At 39.9% G+C, this 12,122-nt stretch overlaps 1 protein-coding gene across 6 annotated transcripts in view; it reads right to left on the bottom strand.

Annotated features, from left to right (window-relative positions):
* Positions 1–5,744: 5,744 nt before the first annotated feature.
* trps1 (trichorhinophalangeal syndrome I) overlaps positions 5,745–12,122 on the bottom strand; it is a 103,651-nt gene continuing 97,273 nt past the window's right edge. For all 6 annotated transcript variants that reach the window (XM_029513772.1, XM_029513770.1, XM_029513775.1 and 3 more), the window contains exon 11: positions 5,745–11,113. In XM_029513772.1, coding sequence (XP_029369632.1) covers positions 9,491–11,113 — 1,623 coding nt within the window. In that variant the 3' untranslated portion in view covers positions 5,745–9,490. The remainder of the gene's footprint in view (positions 11,114–12,122) is intronic.

The raw sequence follows: 12,122 nt of genomic DNA, 5'->3' as shown, positions 1-12,122 counted from the left end.
TATCGACTACAAAACAAAAACAAAAAAATATCTTGCAAGCAATTTCTGTCAAAGAATAATTTGGGTGATATATATTTTCAGCAAAGAGACTCAAACCGACGATAATCATCCTATTACAGGTGCCTGTGTTTCCAAAGCCTGGTGTGGCTTGGTATGCCTCTGAGGCATCAATCTGTTATTACCCACAATCTATTAAAAACACGCTATTCCACCTTCCTCATAATGAAAACTCTGAAGAGAGTGAGAAACTGTCTGGCAGCAACAAATTCAAGGCTGAAATGTCCCTTATGCATACAGTGAGTCTAGAGCCAGCCCCACCTGAAGGAGGGCAGCCTGTTCCCAGGGCTGACACACTGAGACAAACAGCCATTCACACTCTTATGCACAGTCCAACGTGTCTTTGGACAGTGGAAGGCCGACGAAGCGAGCCCATCCAAGAACAAGGAGAAAATGCAAACTCTGGGTTGAAACTCAGACCCTTCTTGCTGAAAACATTTGACAGATGCGCAGTTCACCAAATGTTTGAACAGTTAAAACTGAAGCAGCCGAAAATTGTAAGAATCTTCCTTTTGAAATGAAGGTTTAGTTTCCCATGTCATATAGATTTTCAGCAGGAATTAAAGGGTTTAGATTTGAATGTCACGCAGGCAGGGGGAGACAGACAATATAGACAGAAGCATGAAGTGTTATGTCAAGCACTATACAGTGAAAAACATTGTAACATATTATTGTGGTCATTTTCTCTGCCCAGTTTCTTTCTCTCAGTTCAAGTACAATCCTTAATGGCATATTGCTTGGTTACTGACAATTTATTACACTCTACTTTTCATGATGCATCCACAGTGGACCCTGTACAGTCCATTATATAGGGTTCAATAACTCTCACTATATATTCACTAAGTACAACAAATGAGGATGGCTCAATGCAGTGGTGCTCAAAGGCTTTTTCCTGCCATAATGACAAAATGTATTCCCAGTTGAAAAAAGGTGAAGAAGTGCAAAAGTAAAACATAAAAAAGCAGGAAGAAGGGGAAGGGAGGGGAAGTTTCCAAAGTCCCTTTACGGTGCCATTTTAAACAAAGTAGATGTAATTTAAAGAAAAGGAAAGGAAAATCGCCACAAGATCAAAACAGAACCGGCAAAAAAAATCCCTCTTTGGTTAGATTTAGAACCCAAGTCCCCATTGTGCTCACAGAACCCCCCCACAGCCAATCAGTGACAAAAGACCTGCAGATTGTCTATCATCATGTAATAGGCAGGCTCTACTCCAGTCAGGCCTTCGCCAGCCCTTCAAAACAGGAACAGGCTCCATACTGCCTGCATCTGAGCACCCATATTGGCCAAATGGCCAACTGAGGCGATGCAGATTAAAAAAAGTCTCTTTTTTGGCACTGTATTTGGGGCCAAACATGAACCAAAAAAAAAAAAAAAACAGGAAACCTCCCCAGCACTCTGAAGCCACCTTCTTAATACCTCAATCAGGATACACAACCAAGAACGGCAAAAAAATAAATGAGGCAAAGTTTCAACTTGGAAACAAAAACCCTAAACTAGCTCCAGATCCAGGTGCTCGCTGTAGCTGTTCCCAGCTATCGCTCCATGAAAATTCCTCCATTGGAGGTCTTCTGCCTGCTTTGAAAGGAGAGGAGGAGAGGAAAAGACAAGGGTGGGCGTATACTGCAGCAGAAACAGTGGAAAAAAGAAGATGAAATCCTTCCTCAGTGGACCTCACTGTGAAGTTGATGATACACAGCCGACATACTGGGGTGAAGTAGAGCTGTAATTATACTTTCAGCAGGCACAGGGATTGGCTAGAGGCAGAGATCCTACATGTTATAGCAGCTCATTTAGTTGTAAATGATTTAGCTATTTATCATTCCATTCATCCATCAAAATGTCCGAACAGTCTGTCCCAGCCGTGTTGTGGGAGTTTCACAGGGATTCAGTCTCCAAACTGTGCTGCCTCTCCATCATGTAAAAACACCATCAAGTTTTTTGCCTCTTATGTGGTTGAACTCCTGACCGAGCAGTCCGTCTCCCTTTTATTTCACTTCATTCTGAGACATACAGCATTTTTCCTGCAGTCCATTTTTGTCCTATTAAAGCATCAGACGGTGTGCTAAGACAGTTTGTTCCAACACTGTCTTTGTACTGAAATGGATGAATGTGAACTTTCCAGGCTTGATTTACTTCAGATTGTTGCAGGAAAGCTGTAAGTTTAAAGTGTCTTCATCCTTAGAAAAGGCCCATGAATTTTATATGATCTTTCAACTTGTGCTGAGCTGAACTTTCCCGTTTTCTGTTGTTTAATTTTTTACTGAAGGCAGTTAGCTGCTGACCTTTGTACCATTTCAGGATCTCCACTGGACATGAACCGCTTAAATTTCAATAAAAACTGGGAACATTGAGATATATCTCGAAAACTATTTTGATTCCACTCACAGACCTCACAGTTCACTGTGAGCAACATTCACATTTTTCTAAATCTCAATCTCTCATACTCTCTCCATCTAATTGTCCATCTCAATGTTTACCTGTCTTGTTTCCTCAGTTCACGCTATTGAAGTTGGAATTAAAAGGCCTTGAAAGCACAGGTTTGTAACGTTTCAATCAATCCACATGATGACAACAGACGCAGACCGTACGTCTCCGTGCTCTGTTGCTCTCTCTGTGACAGAGTCAAACTAACTGTCAGTGGTGTAGTTAACACGCATAAAGTTGACATGAAGTGAACATAAATGAGAATTTGTGAGAGATTTTCCTGGACATGCAGACAGACAGGTTGACAAACAGGACAGGGGCAGGCGGTGTGGTGAAGAACAGAAGACTTTATTCCCTTCATGCATTTGCCTTGAACAGGTTGATAATTATGTGCAGCAGCAAATGTCTGTGTGATGTCCTCTCTGGTAGACACTGGGGTGTTTAGTATTCTGCTCTGACACGACTTTCTGTGACCAATCATCATCACACTTGTACACCAACACACACGCATTTTAATGATGCCCTATTGGCACATAATTTCAGTGCAGGCTGTAAAGCAGAGATAATCAACTCTAATCAATGTTATGTTAAAGACACAATGATAAATTGATGATGCTAAAGATAATATAGACTAAGGATTAGAAGTCTTTGTCCTGATAAATAGCACCACTGTGTTATTTAGCTTGTCAAAGTTCCTGACCCAAAGGAGGGTCTCAAATTATTTGTGTTTGGTATGCGCTGGTGAAAAAATTGCCTTTGGTTTAAGTATGATCCCTTTACTATCTTTGTTGTTACTCTGACAAGAAGAAAAATACCCCAAAGACAGAAATAATTTTGCACAATTATATAGTCTGGCAGAGTTCTGCAAATTTCATGGACATTTTTCTGTTGTCTTTTTTTTTATTTTTACAAACTTTTTACAGGTATTTCTACCTGGCAGGAAAATGCTGGATCAAAATGATCAGTAAAGGACGGTGATATTTCTCTTGGATAAGCTCTGAGGCTTACTCTCAATGTATCATCCATCCTGTTGGGATGGTTCACAACTAGCCACCAGCAAATTTCATAAAAATGTAACCATTAGTTTCCAAGAAACCTTGTCTTTGACCCCAGTTGACCTGCACGGTTATGAGTTAGCAAAACTTTCAGGAATCCCTCTTTGGGCAGTCAATACAAAATTGCTTTGCACAGGCTGGTATTTCATCAGCCTCTATAACTGTAATACAAAAAAGAAAGATTTTAGTATTTTACTCCGAGTCCGTTTGACTTGTACAGGTTGTTGAGTTTAAAGCTAAGTGAGAAATGAAAAACTGGTAAAAGAGTAAAAGCTAGAAAGCAGTGAGGAACAAATGTGAGTGGACAAATGAATGTGGTATATCCAGAAGCACAGCAGCTTTTACTGTCTTTCTTTTGAAAAGTCTTTAAAAAAAAAAAGAAATCATAAGAAAACAGTCCACAACTACCATACTTGTGCCTTTATGTAGCAGATCAGACCGCATAGCTCGTCTACCTCGCATTGCTTTATTTCATAAATCACTTGAATAGAATACACACTTGATTTCAGTATGTTTGTTATTACTTTTATTAATTATTATTATCATCATCATCATCATCATCATCATCAACATTATTCTTCAAGTTTAGCTGTGTAACAAACTTTTCTTGGCTGTCAAAATATGTTGTTGAAATATCATTTTTGCATGAAATAAAACCTAAAAACAATAAGGTACAGAGAAGTAGCAGAATAAAATACAACATGAAAGAGAAAATAACCTAAAAAAAAAAAAAAAAAAAAAAAAATTCCCATTTTTTTTTTCTATAAAAGCAGTTCAACTGAATAGAGACAAAATTCTACTAAAATATATTGGTTAAATGTACATATCTGATGTGTGTGTGAGTGCGTGTGCATGCATATGTACGTTTGTCTGGCCAATAATTAACTGGCCTGGCTCCCTCGTCTCCCATAGGTAATACTGTACATCCCAAAATGTACACTCAATCTGTACCAATGTGTGTGTGTGTGTGTGTGTAAACGTGTGTGTTTTCCCTTCCTTGGCAAAAAGAACATAATAAACAGAGTGCAAGCAACAGCATCATTTCCTATAACACATTCTGACAGACAAAAACTAAAACAACTGTTAAGTCAACACCCAAATGTAAACGCTGATGTGAAATGCCATCAAACCTAAAGCATACAATTCAATATTGAAGTAAAATATATCATGTCGTGTGTCCTGCAGAACCTGATTTCTTACCTAAACTGCCTATTCTTAAATGTTCTCCCATCGTTCCTGCCAGCATTTATCTATGATGAAGATATTCAGAATCCTTAGATAAGTCATAGGAGACAAGGTTGGCCTGGCAAATACTCAAAGAAGATATTTGGATAGGAAATTATTCTACAAAGCAGTGATAATATAAAAAGTGTGCATGAGCAAAGGTTTTCATCATTTAGGCTCTGTTAATTTTTTCCCTCTCAACTTTGTAAATACAGAGGATTTTCTTCCAAAAGCTTTCAAACCCGTTCAAACATTTAGGCACCAGAATTTATCTCCAGCCCACTGAGAGATCTTTGTGGTCCATGAGAATGACATGTAATGTCAGACTCAATTCAAAAAGGCAGAGTAGTTTATCTCCCACTCAAACAAAATATCATCCCATGGTTTCTTGGAAATCCAGTGAAAATCTTGAAAACCATCACGAAAAGAAGTTCATTAAAGAGATTGAGAATCATTGTTCAATTCTTAGCAAATTTGCTCCTGGAAAATGGATGCCCTAACATCAGTGCCAAATTTTCTGCTGGTTACAATTCTTTTCCACAAAGCCAACGCCAGTTCAAGTAGGAGATAAATTCAACCTAGACCACGTCGACTCGAGCAGTGAGGTGACTGACTGTTCTGGGGAAAGAGTGAAAATCATACATTTCCCAATCATCTATCTTCATTTAACCCTCTCCACCTGTACACCTGCTGAGATTAATATCAGGAAGGGAGGCGGGGAAGTGGAGGAATACAAGAGAGATGAGTGGCAAGTGGAGAGAGACAAAGAAAGGGTGAGGGATGTAGCAAATAATACGGAATGGATGAGAAAGTAGCAAAACAGAAAAGATAGAATGAATGGATTCATAAAACTTTTTGAGTAAACCTTTCAAGTTTAATCTGATCCCCCTCTTCCTCTAACTTTCCACCTTCTCTGTATTTCTTCTTTAAAGGCACTCATCCATCCACCTCAGCAGGTGTCCCTCCATTCTTCCCTTTGTTCAGTTTTTTTTTTTTTAGGAGAGCGATGCGCCGTCATTCCTTTTTTTTTTGCTACATTTGCAAATGTAAACAGTTTGTATTTTTGCTAGCAGCCCCTAAACGAAGCCCAACACAAGTACAGTTTAAAAATGAGAAACGAGTCACACCATTCAAACAAGATTTTCAGTTTTTCCAATTGAAGCTGATAAAATGGATTCTGTCTACCTGATCGGTCCCTGTATGATGGGACACCTTCCCTCATTTACAGGCAAACCTCTGGGAAAAAGCACTTCTAAGACAGTCAACTATTGGAGTTAAGAAATGTTCTCTTACAGGTGCGGTGATGGATAATAGAGCCGTGCTGTATACGGTCAAGGTGAAAGGCCAACTCTTGACGACAGAGAGGGTTGTGTTTCAGATATGAGGGTGAGTACTTTCCTAAAAGCCTGGTTATCTTTCATTGATACAGCAGCAGTGAGACATCTGACCCAGACTTCCAACTCCAATGTTACACCAACAGTTTCTTAGCGTTTTCATGTCATTGTTTTTTGTTGTTAATGTATCAAACAAAAGCGATATACATTGAGCATATTAACAAAAATTAAGATGCCTTGTTTATATACTGAATATCACAGAAATTATTCCAATGACTGAAAAATCTATACTGCCTCAAGTTACACAGTAAGAAGAGTAGAAGGCTGAATCGAGGGTGAATTACCATCAACCAGCACAATAACTGCTCTGGTGAAATATCCATTTATTTCTTTCTCCAGAGAGGACCAGCAAATGAATCAGATTTTATACTTTCTTACAGTAATGTTTTGATATCTCTGCAAAAAGAAGTCATCTTTAAGTGTTGATTTAAAAAGAAAGAGTTTGATATTCTATTGTCCCGGGCTAAACCCCATAAAACTGATCAAGTGCATTGATAATAAACTTTTCCGTAGTAATACTAATACCCTAGAATGATATTGGCACACTGGTGACATGACTGCATGCCATAAGACATTCACACAGCAGGAAATATCCTGGTGTTAAGTTTTTCAATACCCAAGCTGTTTTTCTCAACATTCCTACAAAGTAGTGTACAAAGATGCAAAAATTTGACGGTGAACTAGTGATTGACAGTCAGCACAGGAACCAAATTCAATTTTGTGACAGCATGTGGGACTTTCTGTTGGGCCAAAACAGCACATGTGAGAGTTTGAACAGGTATCTGACCAATTTGGAAAGCCAGTCTGCAATGAAAGATTTTTTGATAATTTGGTGAGAGGGATTAAATATGGCCGTCTGTTTTTCCAGCTTCTGTCTGCCACCACTCATAACTTACGTAACTTTTGGACACAAACAGATAAACCTTTTACAAAAACTGTACAAGTTACCAGGCACTAAATGGAATATTTTTCATTCATGTCTTTTGGATAGTCATAGAAAAATATCTTTTTTCTCATTCTTTAGTTTGCTCCCTCCTGTCTTTCATTTTCCTTCAGCCTTTAATTATTTCTTTCAAAGGAGTCCCTAGGTGATTTATTAGTTTGTTTTCTAGCAACTAAGGCAGCACGGCTGGAGAAGTCATTCTCTCCGCATAAAAATAAACAGGATGACCAATGGATGGCTCATTTTAAAGAGCAGGGGGACTTTGGATGAGCCAATACTCACAATTCTGTCAATGATGAGAATAATCCATGACAATTGCTAGTGAATTTGGCCTAAAGTGAGAATCGTTTGTGGATGCTGTTTCTAAACATGCTTAAGATGGATTTAAAGGCCGGCATAGATGGAGTATGAGTGTAATGGCTGATGGTGAGGGACTTGAATGCAACATGATCATTTTACTTCACTGAATTATGAAGGAAACTTTACATTCTTGTGATCTCTTCAGTATAATTTAGGTCTAACAAACAAAAGTTCTCGTCCCCAGAAAAGGCAACTTATTTTGCAGATTTTATAAGATGCTAACATGCTACATAGAGAGAACCTACCATACTCTCAGCAGTATGGTATCAGCTGAAAAAACACTGTAGGCAAGAGGCTCTGTAGACTCAATACAGAGCAGGAGTTTATACAGTCAACCCAAATAATTGATCCTTTTAATAAAATTTAGGGTTTTTCTCCCCAAGTTCCAAAGTCTTTCTATAAAACCATGTAACCTAACAACATGAAAAAGACAAACAGGAAAAAAAAGTTACATACTAAGACCATGTTGATCTATTAACACATAAAGAACATGATAACATATATAAGAGAACATGCTCAACGATTCAAACATGTAAAAATGATGTGTCACATGCTATGAAACAGGTGGGTTGGTGTGCAACATGTGTGACCCCTGAGGACTGAAAAACCAAGCGCAAGCCTTCATTGTGTTTACATCATCATTTGGGGACGGACACATCCTTTGATCCTCACACACAGAAACGCAATTACACAAATGCACACATACACACAACCCCCTCTTTTCCTGTACCATTTCTGTTAGACGGCTGTTATCAATGTAACAAGTCTCCCTAAGAACACAAAAACAAACAGCTCAAAAACATAAGGGGGGGGGGAGAAAAAAAGAGTTGCAAATAGACTAATTTTTATAGTACCGTTTCCTGCAAAAAAGCATTATTTGCCTTTACAAAATAACATATTATATAGGAAAGTGTAGCAAATTGCATGTTTTGAACTATAACATCGTCATCAGTATTATTACCATTATTATTATTAATATAAATGTTAAGCAGGTTAATAGATGTTTGTTCTGTTAGGCAGGCAGCCAGGCACGTAGCTAGTATCATGGCACGGAGGAAGGTAGAAAATAATGTCACTTGGTTCGATCCAAAAGGATGAAGAGAACACTTCGGTCCGGTATCACACCGGTTTCACCAGTTGAAACTGGCTTAAGCAGTTCAAAAAATCTAAGTCAAATAGACCCGACCAGTCTACCGTTTTGCATCACTTCGCTGCCGAGGTGCTTTTGCATTGATCCGAGAGCGCGGTCAGTTTCAGTGACAACAGGGCACAGGTGAAAGAAAGCAACTGATCCTTTTGTACCATTGTACCACCAGCTGAACTGCAGCCCAGAACAAACTGGTTTTACTCTGGACTTTCCCTCTTTAAAATGAGTTTTGGTTTTGGATCCATTCACACGGCTGGAAACAGGTAAAAATGCCAGAATGCAGTTGTTCTAACCAGATCAGATCTGGGTGTACCAAGATAAGACAGTTTGAATAATGCATCAGAATAGTTTGGGCCAGCTTGGGGTTCAGTTTAGCATGGTGCATAACAGATCAGCTTAGTTGAGTTCAAATTAAGTGTTTTGCTTCTAGCATTTTTTATTTTTTATTTATTTTTTTTGCTCTGCTGTATGGTGGCTGTGCAAGTACTGAGCTCCTAAAACTCATCCTAAATGAGACCGGTCCACTTTTCAGTCGCACTTCCAATCCTCTTATTTGGAAAGCACATGAGTGGCTGCTTGTTAAAGGTGATTTCAGCTGCATGCCCGCGCTCCATTGTTGAATACTTGCCACAGAGCTGTCAAGTGACCATCACTCAACACAGGATTCAGGCTATGTCTCAGAACTGTCCGTGTAGCAGTTCAGAGGGATCCTACTATGATTTTTGACCATTTGACAGCCGAGTGCTTCCAGCATTAGGATGTGTTCCATTTAGTGCCCAGGATAGGCTCATTTTGACATGAGCTAGCTTCCAGGAACATGAAGGCATACAGCTTATTCATTGAATGAAAGGCGTTCTCAAAGGTTGTGTCAGTCAAACGCATCAGATTAATTACTCTCTGCATTCTCATCTACATTTTTAGTCTCAACAACAGTCATGACCTCGGTGGGTTTTGTCACGTCAACGCTTTCTGACACAGTTTGGCCTCCTATTTCCTGCTGTGTTATGTCATGGCTCGCTACTCGCACTTCTTTTTCAGCTCCTATTTCATTATCTGTGGCCTCAGTGCCTGTGTTTTCTTCTGCCCCTTCATCATGACACTCTCCTATGACATCATCACTTCCACGAGTGATCTCAATTTCATCACTGCCATCTTTGTTTTGCTCTAGAGTCACGCTTTGAGACTCGTGCTCTGACAACACTGCAGAACTTTGGGTTTTTCCGTCTTGAGTGTGACCCTTCTGTTGTGATGTTTTGTCTGTGTACCTGTGTAAGCCCCGCTGTATGTGTGTGGTGAAATCATAGCGATCCACACAAATGTGGAAGCAAAAGCTGCACTGGTACGGTCCCTGGTCGCCGTGGCAACTCATGTGCAGGGCATACATGACCTCATCTAGGAAGTAGATCCCACAGTGGATGCAGCGATTGGTTAGGTCATCCTGTGTGGCAACTTCCACCATTGTGCGATTCGATGAACCACTCAGCTGACTTTTTGCCAGATGATCCTTTTCTTCTTTTTCCATTTCCTCTTTGAGGTTACCTCTTTCATCAGTCCTCTCCTCCTCCTCTTTCTCTCCTTTCCAGTTTTCTCTCAACCTCTCAGCAAGTGGTGACTCCTGCCTTCTCCTCTCAGCACCGTTAGTTGACATGTGTGCATTTGGAGCACTTGTATCTCTTTGTCTTATTGCAAGATCCAAAGGAGCATCATTTTCTACTGATGAAGACGAAGAGGAGGTTTGTGGATGAAGAGGAGGAGGAGGATAGTGGGGAGGAGCTGGAGGGGGTGGAAGAGGAGAGTATGGAGAGGCGCAGTAAGGCACCGTGTAGCTTTGCTGATGATGCTGTACTGGAGTCACCATTGCACCAAGATAATGAGTGTTATTTCCAAGGCTACCAGGGCTGCTTAGATTACTGATGCTACCAGGAACCCCAGAGGTGGCTGCCATCTTGTACTTGGTCCAGAATCTGAGCCAGTCTGACTCGGGGGTCAAATCAGGTGAGAGGGTTAATGGTAAGGGTAAGGAGAAAAGGGGATATTGATATTTCTCAATAGGGGAACCAGGAGGTGAGTAACTAGATGGTTTGGATGGACGCATGTATTTTTCTATTGGACTGCCTCTCTCTGAGCCCCCTCCTCCTTTACCCCCCTCCACTTTGGATGTTATCCCTCCCTCTGTGATGCCTCCGTTTCCCTCAGCTACCAGTGAGGAGGGGGGATGTGAGGGCAGGAGAAGAGGAGGCATGCGTCTATGTATCTCCAGCGTCTGATTGGCTAGGAAGGCTTGTGTGGATCGTGGAGAGCGTGATCGAGGAGATGGCTGCTGGTTTTTAATGGATGCACAGCTTCGTTCTGACTCCTCGCCATTCATGCGCTCCTCACTGGTGATTCGTTGTTGCTTGGGGGCGGGGTTTTCAGATGTCAGGGAATCAGGATTAAGGCGTTTCCGGGTCCGGCGGCGGATAATTTGTTCACCGTTGTTCTGCTTTATGATGTTTAGAGGTCTGGGTGTCTAAAAGAAAGAAAAGCGAAAAAGAAAAGTGTTAGTAAAAATAATGTATGACATGATGAGATCATATTTCTGTTGGATTTTCAGACTATTCATTTAAGTTTGCCTTCATGATCTGACTAACAATGTAAAGCATACTTCGTTCAGCTCTATCTGACTGTAATGAAATGAAATTAACGAACATGTAAGAGTTTATTTAATTTATCTGGTCTCACCATCAAACTGCCTGTTTGAAGATAAAGGCCTGAAATATTTGGCTAAATATAAAAAAAAAATAAAAAAATCAGTGCTTTAATCAGTGCAGTGGCAGAAAACTGTGGTTACTGCTTCTAACAATTATTACAAAGTAAAAGAGCAGAAAACCAAAACAGAGAAATGATGGATGGTTATTTTGACATGGATTTCACCTGAGCTTAGTTAAGTGTGACATGCTAATGTCAACACGTCCTGCAGACTGTGGTTTCTGCCCTCACCACAAGGGGGGGCGCTTATATCTGATGACAACTGAGTTTGCCCTGAAGACTGACTTTCACTCCAGTTTTTCAAAAGATCCCTCACAAAGGTATACATTTCTTTCCAGCCGTTAAAGAGTCCCCTTCGCTTATCTACTGAGGGTAAACTAGGCAACAGAAACAAAAACAGAAGTGAGAATTAAACAGTTTCTCTGAGCCTTAAAAATATGCAGTGTTTTGATTAATATACTGTAGCAGTCAAACTGAATTCCAAATAACAAAACCTGCTCAGTAGCATTCATAACAGACTATTTCTGAAGCACTCCCCACTTATTCAAATTTCCACTGGAATTAATAAAGTACTTATATGGATTTATTAAAGATGACGGAAGGTTTTTGATGTTTTATTCCTAAATATGTACGCCCCCAAAAATTCATCACAATCTAAAACATTTCCAGACGAATAAGTGAAAGATTTTTGTTTGTGTTTAAAGAGTTTAAAAGATCCTGCTTTTAAAAGTGTCAAAACTTCACCTCCGAAGAAATGACTTGCCATCCTT

The sequence above is a fragment of the Echeneis naucrates genome, chromosome 11 (genome assembly GCF_900963305.1).
Source record: "Echeneis naucrates chromosome 11, fEcheNa1.1, whole genome shotgun sequence".
Classification (NCBI taxonomy): Eukaryota; Metazoa; Chordata; class Actinopteri; order Carangiformes; family Echeneidae; genus Echeneis; species Echeneis naucrates.
This window is presented reverse-complemented; position numbering and strand designations above follow the sequence as displayed.